The 16,490-nt window shown below is 39.3% G+C and overlaps 1 protein-coding gene across 2 annotated transcripts in view; it reads left to right on the top strand.

Annotated features, from left to right (window-relative positions):
- The window catches only part of USP22 (ubiquitin specific peptidase 22), a 98,368-nt gene that overhangs the window by 66,142 nt on the left and 15,736 nt on the right, over nt 1–16,490 (top strand). For both annotated transcript variants that reach the window (XM_035339782.1, XM_035339781.1), the window contains 2 exons: nt 6,466–6,635; nt 13,349–13,496. In XM_035339782.1, the coding sequence (XP_035195673.1) occupies nt 6,466–6,635; nt 13,349–13,496 (318 nt within the window). The remainder of the gene's footprint in view (nt 1–6,465; nt 6,636–13,348; nt 13,497–16,490) is intronic.

Here is a 16,490-nt window from a genome sequence, read left to right as displayed (position 1 = left end):
TGAGGAACCTTCCAAGAAGTGCTGGGCAACGCACTGCGGAGACACTCAATCTGCCTACCTAGAGAATGTAACTGCCTTTACTTGGACTACTTAGTCGCGCCCATACAGAGCTATTGCCGTTGTTTTCATCCTGTGGCATGGATAAGCCTCATGAACTACATCGATGCACAAAGACATCAGTTCTGCTGCTGAGCATAGGACAGGCACTGCAAACGTTGCTGCGGATGTGTCCGGGCAATTTAATGTAGGTGTGTTGCTACCTATCAGTAACTATTAATGTATTTTGGATATTTTAATAGGGAAAAAATGTAAAGGCAGTAACTTATTCTTCACACAACATTAAAAAAAAGATGAATTGGGAAAGTCTACACAAATGCTGAGGTCTCTACAGTGCTGCCCAGTTGCGCACAAACGTGCCAGAAATTATCAACAAAAGACTTCAGGTTGTCATGTGAACCTGAACAAAGTGCTTGAGCATGCATTTAAATGCTGCTTTTAAGTCCTAACACTCAATGGTGAGAATTTTCTTAAAGACAGCAAAACTGGAAAGTAGGAGCTGACACGTTGCTCACATGCGTTGTTTTTCCTGTTCTTTGTGAACCATTTGGTGATCTGAAAGGTGGCGAAGTGACTTTCTAAAAGCAAAACCACTTTTGGCCAGGAATGACTACCGCAGAAAACAAAACCAGACAAAACCAAAACAACAGAAAACAACAACAAAACGGAAAAAAAAAACACCACGAAACTGCAGAGCATCTTGTTAAGGTCACCGCTTGCATTCAATACAGAGGATGTATTTCCTGCTGGTGTGTGTGTTTGTTTGTTTTGAGTTGTCAGCTGCTCAGCTCTGGAACAAGTTGTATTTGGTTAATTCCTCTAAATGAACCGACCAACCCTTTGCCTCTGGGTAAAGTTATGTTAATAGGGCAAAGAGATTAGTAATGAGGATGAATTGCACTTACTGTACAGCAGTGACATACCGGAACTGAGCGCTGTCGGGGTTGGGTGATTGATCCATCTATTTTAAATGGTCTTCATCTTCTGGTGCTGAAATACATGCAGGGAGGAATACTGTATGCTATTTCTTTCTGCTGAGTAAAGAAGATTTCTTTTATTACATGGCAGTTAAATTTTATTATGAGTGGTATCTTTGGGGAGGGGGAGACAAAATAAACATCCACCCCACTGTCCTTCCCCAGACAACATGGTTTCTGTTTGATAACGTTTTTACAATGTGAAGGGGGCATAATACCTAAATAGGTTATCATTAAAGGAATAAATTCATGCTCTTGTACATCTTAAATGTGGTAGAAGTAGTAAAAGATATCATTGCCAGAACTCAGGTGAATTTCAAAACAGATTTTGAGAATTTTTATGTCAAAAATTTCCTGTTAAGTTGTAAAGTTAATGTGGTCAAACTGTTTCCTTGTGTCAGTTAAGAACAAAAGTAGGAAAAGAAATCTTGCCCTTAAAAACTCTGAAGCAAATCTATAAACCTGATTGAATTTAAAGAATGCGATTTATGCCTCTTTGGATACTCGGCTTCTGCTCAACCCCCTTACTTTTCTCTGCAGTTTTGTTTACAGCATTTTGAACACTGTGTGTTTACTGGAGGTTATTAAAAATAAATTGAATTGTTAACTTAGTTTCTAAGATCACGTGGTTGAAATCTTTTTCCTTTAAATTTTGGCAAAAGTTTGTTAGCTTTTTGTTGAACTGTTTTCAAACTAACTTAATAGATGTGTCATCAGTAAGTTTGTAAAGTACCCGAACAAAGCTCCTCTAATTTGACTCCGTGTCCCCGCTCCTGCAGTTGCTGTGGGTCTCGTGCAGCCACTGAGAAAGGATGCTTCACCTGAAGCAGGGCAGAATAAATTATCCAAAACGGCATGGGTTTTTTGATTACTTGCGTGATGACTAGTGGCACAGAACATTAAGCTTTTTCCTGTGTAGGCTTGTAGTTTCGTGTATTTGCATACTGCTACTCCCTCAAATGTGTAGATTTTTTTTTCCTTTCAAAAGGGATTATCTTTTGAGAAAAATTGTTATTATGAACCCTATCAGCAGAAGCTGTGTTGCTTCTGGCATGCAAATGGCCCAGTAGTGTACTGGCTTGGTTATGACCAATGCTTGTAACGGATACGTTCTGGAAATGTATGGCCTGGCCTTCACCTGAAACCTGAGAGCTGGGAAATGTATTTATTTATTTATTTATTTTTTGCTTTAGGTACTAAAAAGTAGGACAGTTCTCCCTCGAGATCCGTTTTCAGAAAGATGCCCTATGAGGATGTGGCAGTTCTTGTTGTATGAACATAAGATGAAAAAAAAACATGTTCTAAAAATCGTCACTGCTGTGCTGCACCGTGTATTTCCAAGGGTTATGCTGAACTCACTTTCTTTAAATATTTTAGCGAGCACTTCCTCAACTCGCGCTGACTTCTGATGCTGTCTGATGGAGCTTCAGGGAACCACCGGCACCAGATGGGGAACTGGGAGGGTTGGGGGGCAGAAAATTGCTCTAAGGTGTTGACGGTCTGTGTTGAACATATGAAGGATCTCAAGGTGGTCGTGCTTTAGCAAATCTGAATGGTTTCCTGATTTTTGTCTCCCAAAGCTGTGTTACATACTGACCTACCGTTTTGCTTCCAGAAGGTTTATTCAAATAAATCACAGGTCTCTGCGTGGTAATATTTGTTCAGACTGGTTTGTCTGCTCTTCTTTCTATCCCAACACCAAGCCTCGATTTTGAGACAAACCGAGCTCCTTCCAGGAGGGCAAGTTAAGCACCTGATTGTTTTTTCTGTCTTTTATATTCATGTGTGGTCCTCTCCTTTCCACCTCCCCCAGTCCCCCCCTGTAATAGCTGTACAGTTGCATTTCACAGAGACGTGGAATTTCCTTATCTTGTTTTGGTTTTTTCATCTCGCCTGCGTGGGTGGACTTGCAGAACCAGTGTTCTAGATCTTCCTGCATCACAACAAGCGTATTTGCCCAGCGTTGCAGATCTATTACATTGAGCATTTGAAAAAAACAAAACCTGTTACTGGAAGAAGACTGAAGAACCGAAGCTGACAAAGGTAAGCCAGCTACTTAGAGCCCAGCTTTGAGACCAAACATAAAAGGAAATTCCCAGGTGGGATTATCTGTGCTCAAGGCATTGTGGAAGTAGATTTCTTCTTTGTTTACACCCTGCTTGTTCAGCATGTGACAGAATGAGAATAGTGGTCATATCCCATGCATGGTGATTAAAGAGTATTTTCTTTATGTTTCTACCATACGTGATAATTTTGTCTTGGCAGCAGTATTCATTTACTTACAATATTTATATTTTTATCAGTAAGGTTAAGAAGAAAAGTAGTGCTTTTATCTGAAATACAATTGCTGCAAGAGCATACGTCTATGTTTAGAATATATTAGAGATCTCACTGGTTGCTCTTGCTCATTTCACTAAGAACACAAATAAAGATGCCATTACAAACAACAGCAGAAATCTGCAAATTACCACAGCCTTATAACGAGAAGTTGGGTCCTGTTGGAAATCCTTAGAAAATGAACCCACCCTCTGTACAAGTACGGCCAGTGGAGACCACTGCTGTTGATAGTAGCAAGAGTGGTGGACTGCTGCACTTGAGGTTTTGGCACTTTATTTTTCTGCTAATTTATGACCCTCATGTTGCAACGCTGACTATTCCAGTTAAATATTGCCAGGCTTTATTAATGGAGAGGGTGTGGCAGGCACAACTCTTCGACATTCTTAATATTGCGTTGACCAGAATGCTGCATAGGCTTTATTTTTCAGCTGCTTCTTTCCAACAACATTTATTTTTTCCATAAAAGTTGCATGCAAGAGGATTTGTTGATCCGAGTTTTGTCAGCTCTTCAGTTTACGTAGATTAAATTTTGATGTTTTCCAAGATGCTGCAATTAGTTACGCAGTAGCTTAGCATTAGTTCAGTGCCATGTACCTGTTTCATTGCAGATGTCAGTCTAAGAGGCAGTATAGCAGCTGCAGTCATTGTTCCCTCGAGGATAAGAGTCATGTATGATCCTTTACCTTTTTCACTTTCCAGTCAAGTAAGTTCTCGCCTTTTGCTACATTCACCATTTTCTTATTTTTATAGGGGTTAGAGGTATTCACATTTCAGCCTTGTCTGTTTTGCAGGTTAATTTGTTGTCGTTTCATTCACGTGAAGTCACGGCTAAGAAGCGCTCTGTTTATACCCACGGAAAACTGGACACCAAAGACCAAGCAAGTAAAGAGTTAACCAAGAGAGCCCGCCGCCGAGTTTGACGCCTCTGTAACTAGTCTGGTGGAAACTTTGAGGAAGATTGATTCTTCTTGTGGTCACAGGGAAACAAGGTCCAGCCACAGGCATGTAATAAATGATGTTTAATAAATGATTCCAAAAAGCTGCCTTTATGTGTTTGCTTTTACTTGTGATTGCTCAATTAGATATTGAAAAGTGCTAGGGCGAGTCCCCTATGTACCTACTGATTTTCCACTAGTCTTCTGCGCAGCACACGCTGACTTTGAGTTCTGCTGCTGACCAAGGGGACCGAGTTTTCCAGGGAGAAATAGGGAGAGACTTTTCTGCTCAAAATGCCCTCGTGCATCTTGAGCACGCCCAGGGAGCCTCAGAAGCTTCTGTTGGCACCGACTGACTTAAATAAAAAACAGTAAGTTTTAAATAGAGAACACAGAGGAGAAGTAGGCAGGAGATACCAACCAACCATTTCTCCACTTGCACAGTGTGACCACCTTTCTGTTGCGATAATGTTTGCGGAGATGTGTAGGCTGGGGGTTCAACTAGCACTGCGTACAAAGTCGAAGCCTCGCACCCTATTTCAGGCTGCTACAACAAATTAACTATTTAACACTTTGCTAATGTTGTGCACACATTTGTTTTGACTCCCAGCATGAAAATAAAGGGAATTATTGCAATAAGCTTTCTGCCCAGTAGAAGTTGTTACAATACAAATGAGAAACTTTGTCCTGTACTTTGAGTAAACAGAAGCGACAGGAGGCTGTTGGAAGGAGGACTGTGTTTCATTAGGTACGGAAAGAAAATTTCAGAGGGCTCTGTGTCCATCGCCTACAGCTCAGTATGCAGCTCAAGCTGATGTAGTGCCGTTTCTCTCCGGTAACATAGCAACTGGACCACACCTCCTCCTGCTGAAAGATGCTAAAGAGCCCTTTGAGCACTATCTGGTGTACTGCAAGGGAACTGCACCATTTTTAATTACCACGGCATTGCCAGCTGATGCTTTTTTTTTTCTTTCTTTCTTTTTTTTTCATGGAATCGCAAGGATATTCTTTGTTCTCTCTCAAGTAATCAGTTTTTTCATTCACAGTTTTCATAGTAATCCCATTTATATTTCAGAAGAGGACCAAGTTAAATTGAAATGAATATCGAATTGTGTACATGTTTCAGTGCCTTTTTTTTTCTTGTTTCAAAGTAAGCTTTTGATTAAAAAATAAGCATTCTTGTCCACCTGATGATCTTCTCGTTTAGCACTCCTGTATGGTGGTAGTATGTTAACATTTTGGAAGAGTACTCAAGGATTTGAGCATGTTTTTCTTCTCACTTAGACTTTGCAAATGACTGAAAAGCTTTCCCCACTCCTAACCTCTCTTCTGTTGTGCAACAAAAGAGCTTTCCTTTAAGCATCTTGGTTTCCAAGCACAAGAAATCGTCTCTGGGCATTACTGACCGTTTGACTTAAGGTGTGATGAATCCTCTTATGCCAAGTTAAATTTCGTGATGTGTACTGTAGATTAATGTTTAACTTAGTTCCACTCGCTTGTTTTAGCTAGCATTGTTCAGAGTTTTTCTTTAAGGTCGTTTTGTTCAGATCTCAGGTTTTGTGCAAAAAGAAGGATGCGCTAAGTCTGTATTGGACGTCACAGCCTGACTTTTTGTTTTGCTCATGTTGAGGCTGTTCCCTTTTCTGCCTGTTTTAGGAAGATGTTTGCTGCATTTTAACAGTATAAAACCCTTATTTTGGCTTTGTGACCTGCATGAGGGAAAGCCTTTTAAGCAATCTGGAAACTTATTTATTGATTTATTTTAATGTATTGGTATCATACCGTAGTGATTTATCAGTTGTTGTCATTGCCATTTGGTATCAGCTTGGGGAGGGGGCGTGTTTTGGTGAGCTGTGGCAAAACAGCCACTGCGAAAATAACGCTGTTGGTGTTGCTGCACTTTGAGTTTTACATTCTGCTAAGAATTTTTAACAAAAACCAATAAATTGTAGTGTATTTATGAGAGCTTGTAGCAGCTTGTGACTCGAGTACATCAAGACCAATAGCCTACCTAAAACAACATAAAGTTTGGAGCTACACGTACTTAGTAAATCTTTGGCGTTATTGTGAAGACTGTATAAAAATGCAAATAAGTTAAACGTACCTGTATTTTTAACTTGATAATACTTATGTGTCCCCTCCCCCTTCTGTCTTTATAGGTCTACGAGGGCTAATCAATCTTGGGAACACATGTTTTATGAACTGTATTGTCCAGGCACTTACCCACACTCCACTGCTGCGAGATTTCTTCCTCTCCGACAGGCACAAATGTGAAATGCAAAGCCCCAGCTCATGTCTGGTCTGTGAAATGTCTACGCTTTTTCAGGAGGTGAGTGCTGTTTGCCACGATAACATCACCTTTCCACAGATGTTGACTATATTTTGTATTCCGAAAGGAATTGTGTTCTATTTGCAAATATAAAGGGGATGCAAATTCTGTTTCCCCTCAAGGTGGTAAAACAAGAGACTAAAATCCCACTCTGAAAAGTACCTGACTGCTGAAAATGAAATTATTGGCCTTTAAGTCCTACACTTAAGTCATCCTTGCTTAGGAAAAGCTGCTATTGGACTTAATACAGTCCTGCCTGCTCTTCTGAGACTGACCTGCAGTCCTTAGTCTTAAGGCTGAATGTGCGCATTAATTAAAGGTGCAAGTTTTAACTTGAAAACGCGTCGCAGGCTCTTCAGGTTATAATGGGAATTAGAATAAAGCGATACGTAGCCTTGTGGTTTTAGGCACTGGATTATGTAGGTTTGTATAAGTGTTTTACGGATCTTGATTCAGTGGTTTTGAATGGGGAAGACATCTTTGTTACCACCTCTTAGGTGGAAATACGTTAATAGCTAGGAGAATGTAGAAAATTGAATGTGTTGGTACAGTTTGTACCTTGCGTAGAGGAACTCCTGTTCTTTCACTTTCTCCCTCAGGTGAATAGCTCTGTGATGTGCCTTTCCCTAGGTCTAATCTGTGGTGGATATGACGGGCACATTCTTTTCCTTAGTAAATAGTAGAAGAGCTTTACTATCTTAATTCCACATGAGTAATGTAAGGCCTACATGGCTAGACATGAGCTTCTAGTTTTAAAAGGAGTCTTTTTTTAAAACATGTGCATGCGCACATAGTCCTTTGCCTTTCCTCAGTGACTGATTTGCTTTCTTGGTAAGCAAAAGAAAAAAAAAAAGGGGGAGGATAATAATATATGCTCTTACAGAGCATTTAAGGTAGCTGGAGACGTCTGTACACAGAGCGGGTCATTGCAGGTGAGTTAAACGTGTGTGAAAGGTAAAGTCCCCGTTAGCCTTTCCAGTACGGAGTTGTTTTCTAGTAATGCTCCGTACTCGTGTCACTTTGCAACTTTTCATGCTACTTAACAGTCATTGGTTGCATACTACACTACTTATTTTTGGATATATTTTTCAGTTACTCCCAAGTCTGTCAGAAGCGAAGGTAAAAACAAGAGACAGACATACCAATAGGTTGCAGCTGAGGACTATTCATACCAGATGTGCTGTTAGTGGGGAAATATTATTCTGCCTAGATAAAAATTCAGTTATGGTGTAGAAATACTAGTTTCTGTAGATTGTTAATATATGTTAATATATATAAAAAAACAAACCAAAACAACAAAAAAAAACTATTTGCTTATTTGAAAAAGAAAAATAGCTGCTGTTAAAATCTTTTATCAGGTTGTAGTATAAAGTTTCATTTTGATGAATGTCACCACATTTTGCTTATACACTTGTATTTTAAAAAACAAAGCAACACACCTTTCGGAAATGAGGAAATGAATTTTGCATTACAGGTGGAGGGACTGGAGGAAAGATCAAGACTGCCCAGGCAATGATCTGTATTTCCCTTTCTGTATGTGGAGCTTTGTTGATGGGCTAGGATTCCTTTTGCTAGACAGCGTACAAGCATGTAGTGAAGAATGGGGCTGTTATCCATAACGGGGTTTATACGTAGTGTTCTCATTAAATTCAACTGTAATCAAGTTTAATTTCGCACACAACTTTGGGAATCTCAGCCTTCATTTCCCCAATCAAAATTCATGCCTACACTTGAATTAAGTTCTAATAATTAATGCTCGGCAAGTTGAGGGTATGTAAATGAGGGAAGAGCCACCTCTGATTTTAGACTGTGAAGATAGCAGTACAGTAGTCTGTGTCCTTATTTCATGTTGAAGTATTGCAGCTAAGAGCTGTGGGAGGACAACAAAAAGTGACTCAACCACTTTGAAGTAAAACTAGAGCTTAGTCCTCCACCAGCGGAACGGTAGCGTCGCATCGAACTTCGTATATTTCAACACGCAAACAGTAATTACTATGTTATGTTTATAGCTCTCTGAGCACTCATTGTAAAATTCTGTTCCCCAATCAGTTTGATTTTTTTTCACGTTCAGAATTACAGCCAGTATCCTGCAGTTCTGGACTGGTTATCTGTCATGTCTCAGCTATATGCAATAGTTTTGGCGAGTGTTCCTGTGCCATCTCTGCAGAGATGAGATCTGAACGAAGGACAGCTAACCGGTGGAGGCTGCAGTGCTCTGGTTCTCAAAAATTCCTTCCTAATTGAATTGCTAGGGAAACTTTGGGTCAGGTGCTAGCTTGTTTTTATGGAGTTTTCCCACTGGAATTAACTGATGCAGTTATCCCAAGGCATCTTGCCCAGTGACAGATGATCAGGGCAAGGGTTAATTTCATCTCCCTTCCACCCTTTTTTTCTGAAGGTGTGATCTTAGGCAAAAGGAATGCCGGGGGATCCAGTGAATGCACGAGAGTAAGAATTCCTGGGGAGAAAGAGACTGTTTTGAACATTAAACAAAACTTACTGTACATCAATAAGCACATTTTGCTCTTTTGCTTTTTAAACAGAAAATGAAGGTCTGTTGTTGTTGTTGAAGGTCACTTAGTTATGTAGGTTGTGTCAGTGTCTTCTCTTTGATAAATAGGGAGGTGCAAAGTTCTTCTACCTTGAAGTAGGTTGGTGGTGAGTAATGAGTGTCAGATGGTTCTAGAACGGAGTTCTTGCCTAATAGCTTTTCTTGCAAATATGCCAAGCATTGAATCTCCATTTGTTTTAAAAAATATCTAACTGCATCCATTAGCATTCTCATTTGTGCTCCTTGAAACCTATTTCTCAATAGAATCATGACATGAATTACAGTGCATGAGAAAGGGAATGAAAAGGATTTGGGAATAACTGATAGTGGTGAAACTGCATGGAGGGATGGCTGATGGAACACAAACTGCTCATTGAGCCATTTGGCTGAAAGGGTTTGTGCACTACTTTACCTACTGGTATTGGTGCTTTAGTGTTGTTTTACCAATAAAAATTAATTCCAAGATGGTCCATGTCCGAGGTTTATGGAAGTTCTTTTACAGAATAACCATTCGGTATGTTAAGATTGGTGGATCTCTGTGCCCAGAATAGCAAGAATACCTGGGAATATAGTAGAATGCAGTGTATCCACTCAGAAACATAAAGAACAAAACCTTTTTTATTCCCATCATTACTCATCCTCACGAGCCTATCAAAGTGCGCAGCACAACTATGTGGAGAGTTGAGAAGTGAGGACAAAAAGGAAAAAGAATGAGATTTATGGCTTCGGTATCTTAAGATGGTACAGTATTGAAATAGCTTATGTATAAAATAAGTTACAACAAACGTACAAAGGTGAAAAAGTAGTTGTGACCCTTAACATAGGCACTGCACGTTGTAAGGGAAAATGCAGAGTCTGTGCCTGTGTAGTAAAATCTTGACTCTGAAATAAGTATAGAAAATATTACATATGCCTGCAAGCACAGCTGTTTTTCTGATTCCTTGAAGCATTACGTTTTGCTGGAAAACCTCTAGGTGTTCTCGTATTCTGAGAGATACGTGTTACCCATCCCTGTATCCATTGTAAATTTTCTGTACATTTAAGTCTTAATTGAGAACCAATTTCTAAGAGGAGCTTTTAGCTTCTCAAATTGGACTGGAGCCTGGGACAGGATTTATGCCTCTGAATTTGATTACGAAGCCAGGAGAATGTTAAGTTGATATGTATTCAGGATAGATCAGATGTATCTGTTCACGTAATTGGGAAACTACCTTGTATGTGGTTTTGGCAGGAGGAGGAGAAAAACGTACAGATGCTTGGTTGTTTTTTATTCCCCTTCCTCACTAGTATTGATATATTTTTTGGTAACAATAATGCAAATTACAAAGCCTAGAATCCTCCAAGTCAAGTATTTAAGGGGGCAGGGTAGGATGGGGAAGTTAGGGTTACTTGGGTTGTATGTAGGAATGGGGACTTTAGATCCTGTTTTGTCCCAGAACAGGAATTAAATAGTGTCTTACCAATTATTTTCAAATTGCTTGAACTAGTTGTCTTCAAAATAAGCAGCTAATGCTACTGGATTGAAAACAATTTAAGCCAAAGATTATTTTAAACTGTTGGGAAGAGTAATGCCATTGAAGGATTTTTAAAGGTGACTTGCAAAGACATAATTGTTTGTATTTGCAGACTTAAATGAAAAGGTCTGTATAACAGCGAATTAATAAGGCTTTAAATTGACTTTTTTACATCTCCTTTTTTTCCTTTTCACGGATTGGATCAGCTCTGATAGTCTGTTTTTTCCAGCAAGAAGGAAACAGCATAGATGGGATGGATGTTTTGTACATTCCAGTTAAAACATTGCTGTTGAATATGCTCAGATCCTTTTGTTTCATTTTTGATGTATTAGAACAGGGAAGCTTTCCCTACCCCCTCTGCATCTATTCAATTGCATTTTTACTAGTTGTGCTTCTAGTTTCTGTGTGATAATAGCTAATAATGTGATAAAGCTTCTTGTTAGATTCTTCTAATCCTAATGAAGCACTAGAGAACGTAAAATCTGCTGGCAGGTCTAGAGTCTGCAGTGGAGTAATTACGGAGAGTGCTGTTGGTTAAAATGACCAGAGAGCTCTGGGACTAATTGTAAGGAGTGACAGAACAGAGAAGTTTTATTGCTGCAGTTCCCTGAATTATGTTGAGCAGCAGCTGCGTCAGCAGATTTCAATTACCATCCCACCGCTCCAGTCCCTTGGTGTCATTCTTGTTGGCATCAGAGTTAACTATTGATCTTTTTATTTATAGAAGCATTTTGTGGTGTTTGGCTGCGGAGGTATATCTTCTTATTTGGAAAAACTGGAGCTTGCAGTAAAGAAATTTCTTTGTAAGGAAATACACTAAATCCCGACAGACATGAGGACTAGATGAGAAAATTGTACTACCTTTTGCCTACCCATCCCTCAAAGGACAATCTGTGTTATCCAGGGAGGTTTGTAGCACCAGACCTGTGCTTGCACTGATACGAAACGCTCAGCCTGGGCAGGGAAAAACATGGGGCTGGGAAAGGAAGCCCCCTTTTCCAATAAGAGTGAGAAATTCCACACTAATGTGTTTTTTTTTTTAGTCTTATTTTTATTGTGTGTATTTGCTGCTTACTGTCTGCTGTGTTTGGGAAAAGGAACTAAAAATAAATGGCCGTCGATTTGATAGGATCTTGGCAAAATGTAATTGTGGTGTCGTAGGCACCCTTTCACTGGCAAGCATCTTTTTGAAAGGTTAGGGAAGGCAAAAGGCCTTATGAATTTCCACTTGTCAAAATAAAATATTGCCCCTTTAAATACGTTTTTATTTTAAACTTCCTCAGTTAAATACCAGTGTGATCAATATGTGTTGGTACATTGCCATGGGGAAATTTGCCATTGCAGCTATTCTGTTCTTATCAGGCTGCAGACCAGTGATTCCAAATCCAGATGGAGCCTGAAGCCCAAGTGAATAAACTCTTCTGGGCCTTTCCCAGCTCCCTGCAGGGGCACCACGAGCATCTCTGCCCTCCTTTTGGAGCCAGTATCATGGTGCAGGAGTTCTTGAACAAACACAGAAGTCAGCTTGCTCCAGAAGGGCTTGTTAGCTTTAGCCTTAGACTATGGATGCCAGACTTGGCGGCAGAAGTTAGGAACAGGTGATGGCAGACTCGAGAAGATGAGAATAAAGGAGTTGCAGCAGTAGCACTTGGATGGAAATGGAGAGGGGAGTGGAAGGAGCTGAACCTCAGGCCAGGGAAGCAGGGACCGTTACCTTTTTTTTTTAAGTGGGACCTGGCTGTTTGTTTATTATTTAAAACCAAAAAGCAAAAAAGTCCACAAATTTCTGTAGGCTCTCTCGTGCTGATCGAAGACCGTGTCTCCCCAGCTGTATACTACTATTTGCCAGTGGTGTTTCACATCACAGTTTTGCAGTCTGAATAATTTGTCTGTGCACTCCCTAATATGCTTCTGGCAAAATCAGCTGGGGCAATTTCAGTTGCTATTGTGGCCAACTCGACAGATTTTGACTAAGGCAGATTATGAAGCAGATGTAGGAGCTGGTCCAGGAGCAGAACTTCAGGCAGTGAGACCCTGCAGGAGTGGTAACAGGCAGCTGACTCTGGGGAGTGGGGTAGATGTCGAACAAATTTGTTGCCAAAGCCTTGTACTGCCATAATATACAGCGAAAGGCCAACACCTACATGAGGCTGCTATCCTCCTTGTATTTTTTCCATGAGACAGGACTGGGCACAGCCGTTGGATGCAGTAAGTTGCCTTGGTTTAAGGGCTGGATGGCGGTTGACACCTGATATTCTCATCCTCACTGTTTGTCCCCAGTTTTGAGGGCTATAATTTGTGAACAGAAATGCCCTTCTCTTGTAAATACAGTGTTTTTTTTCAGAGTATTTTAATAAATGGCAGTGGTATCAGAAAGGAAGTTTTGAGTGTCATTTGTACCCCTTTTTTAATGCTAATCCATCGTAAAATAAAGGAAACTCAAGGGAGAAAACTGAGGTGCTCAGTTCTGGGATCTCTCCTTCAGTAGTCCGTGACAAAAGTCTGTCTATGTATTTCATTATTAAGGCCATCAGAGTTAAATGGTTTAAATTTATTTGACTAATTGCACTCGTTAATTTTTTAATAATTAAATGCATTGAGGCTGTGTAACTTGTTAACAGTCATGTCCTTTTCTTTGCTTTGAGCAGTTTTACTCTGGGCACCGATCTCCTCACATTCCATATAGGTTATTGCACCTGGTATGGACTCATGCACGGCATTTAGCAGGGTACGAGCAACAAGATGCACACGAGTTCCTCATTGCTGCATTAGATGTGCTACACAGACACTGCAAAGGTAAGGCTTGTGCTGAGTCTTCAGTCAACAAGGAATATTGGATCAAAAGGAGGTAGAACAAAGTGCGTGCCTTCCAGTGTAGCAGTCTTAGCAAATTCCTTTTAAAACATTTGGTAGACTTAAAGGAAAAGACTTAAATAAACTATTCCTGCTGTCAAAAATTACCTAGAGTTAAAAGCAGACAAGCCTTTACATTGGTTTGAATCACCATCGTGTTCTGCTATTGGTTGTGAGTCACTGTCTTTTCTTTTAAATTGCCATTTAAATTCTATTTATACTTGAGGTAGTTGGAACTCTTAGTGTGTCATCGCTGATGAAAATAACATATAGAGGAGGCTGTGGTTTTGCTTAAACAGTATTCCGCTGTTTTTATGCTGCCCAATTGCTTACAGAAATGTGAGTAAGAAAAAGAGTATTTGTTTGTGATATCATGTTTTATTATTCTGTATATAAAATGCATAATTGCACAATACAGTAAAAAATAGTCAAGGACATTCTTCTAGGAATGAAGTATCTAAGGCTTAAATAAGTGGATTTGGTAATACCATATGAAATTACATATTTTAATGTTTGTTAACTGAATTAAATCTAAACTGAAAATTCTCCAAGTTACCAGTGGTTGATCCAGCTTGATTCACTTACAAGCATAGTAAAAATTGCTGGGAAAGTAAGGGAAATAGAGCAGGGTTGATACTAGCAAAAAAAAAAATCCTGCGTCACTAAAAATAAACTTGAAAGCACTCAGATTTCCTCTAGTGCTTTTAGGATAAGCACTTAGAGGTTAGTTTTCTATCTTATCAGAGGACTTTCAAAGGGAAGGCTGCTACTGTTCCTTGAAACATTTTGAAGTCTTGCTTTTATCTTCGAGATAATCTTACATGGTAGCAGATGCGCTTGTTCAGATTCATAATAGGTGTCCTCCAAAAGAGTCTTCTCCAAAAAGAGTACTTCCAAGGAAAAGAGTACGTAGGACAGTTCTTTTGTTATTATTAATATCTGTCAGTTGATAATCACTAACAGAAATTCAATAATCTTAATGAAACCTGCGTTGAAGTGCTGACCTCTATCAAAATACTTACCTCTCTCTTACTTTATGTTAACACTGAATAAACTCTGCTGCGAACAGAAATGCTTTGTGGTTCCTGTAAAACTTGTGAACCATTGACCTAACAAATCTTGAAGCTTTTTCATCTTCTCTGATATAAAATGGCGCTCACATTTCTTGTATGCTTCATGATCACTTTGTGAAGGAGTATTTTCTCCTCAGAACTGAAGAAAAAAACCACCACCTTGCAACAATAAAGGTCCTTGCACTCTTTTGAAACTGATAATCTGAAAAGACTTTTTTTTTCTTGTGTTCTGGCTTTAAATGAAGAATCTATCTTATGCATCTTCTGCAATTACCAACAAAATTGAGCTTTCCCAACTGTTTCTTTACTCTTCTATTTGGCTTCTCTGGCCCCACTGAAAAGTGAAAGAAGATGCGTCAGGCATACCTTGTTGGAAAGGGTATATGCATACATGGGGATTGTTTTCCAGTTGTTTGGGTATTACAAACTTGATGGAAACACTGATTTTTCGTTCACTATCAAACTTCATAGCGGTTTCAGCTGGATTGAATTAGGTTTTTGCATCTTTTGTGGGCACCATTTGCATTCAGTGCAATGACCAAAGTTCAGTTGTTTAATGAATATCCCTAAGTTTGAGCTATTTGCATGAATGTGCCTAAACTGTTATGCCACCAGTGGAAAGGTGTTTTTGCTAAATCCTTGATATCTGTGCACCCAGGCTTTTAAACTACAGTTTCTGGAGAAATGGAGAGGCTTTTAATAAACTACGGTAAATTATCTATGCCACATCAAGGTAGTTTAAAAGAAGTGGTTGAGCAGTTGTGTGGGAACCAAAGCACTTCATATAAACCGGAATTTCAAGTACGGTCAAGATAAGCCACTTCTGGAATGAACTAGTTATTTAGCTCTATAATGAGCTAACATTTTCCCACTTACATACTTACATATACATACAGATACACACATGCAAAGTATACATATGAAAAATATTATTACTACTAATAAGAATGCCTTAAAGCTACAATAAGCAAATAATGCCTCCCCTGCCAGTATTAAATCCTTGTTTTACTGAATTAAAAAAGAAATCCACAGTAATCAAGTTCTGCAATTGAAACACATTCAAGAAAAATATAATCATGGGGAAACGTTTGTCCAAAAGCCCCAGCTTCTGGATTCATGATTATCAAGTATTTAGGGATGCAAATTAATGCTCCTCATGCTAAGACCTGTATAAATACCCAGTGATACTTGTCTGGCTAACTTTAGTCATTTATCCCTTTTCAATTCCATTTACTCTTCTTTAAAGGAAATGTTCTAATGCAAGTCAGAATGCTGTGAATTCATTATTGATATCTGTCATTGCCTAAATTAGGAAAAACAGAAGATTTTGTTGCCCATTAAAAGATGAGTTTCGTAATGCTGCATCTTACAAAGCACGAAATAAGCTTCCCCAAGACTCATGTATGGGCTGGCCCAAACAGTCATAAGAAAAGCTCTATTTATCTTCGGATTTACTTGAGTGTTTGTCTGACTTTTGCTTTGCCACCCTTTCTTTTTCAAGGGGAAAGTGAGTATGGTGATCTTTTTTTAGGGAAGGGTTGTTCAGATGGCTTTAAGGCAGTGTGTCTGAACAAAACAGGAACTTCTTATTTCTGGATCCTTTTTTTTTTTTCCTTTGGAAATGGTTCTGCATAAGATCATTTTAAAGCTCCTGCTGAATGTCAGGTCTGATTTCAGCAGACTTCTAATTATCTTTAAGGTATGTGCAGAGGTATACACGCCCTTTAAAGCTTTTATTCTTTTTTGTTAAACATTGGTTGGATGTATACTAAATTTTACTGGCCTCTGAGTAATTTTGGAAGTTCGGGATACCACGTAAATCATGTCCCGGGGTGACAGCTCTTCTTGTGATAGCACTGTTGTG

This window comes from Oxyura jamaicensis, chromosome 14, assembly GCF_011077185.1.
Source record: "Oxyura jamaicensis isolate SHBP4307 breed ruddy duck chromosome 14, BPBGC_Ojam_1.0, whole genome shotgun sequence".
NCBI lineage: Eukaryota > Metazoa > Chordata > Aves > Anseriformes > Anatidae > Oxyura > Oxyura jamaicensis.
This window is presented reverse-complemented; position numbering and strand designations above follow the sequence as displayed.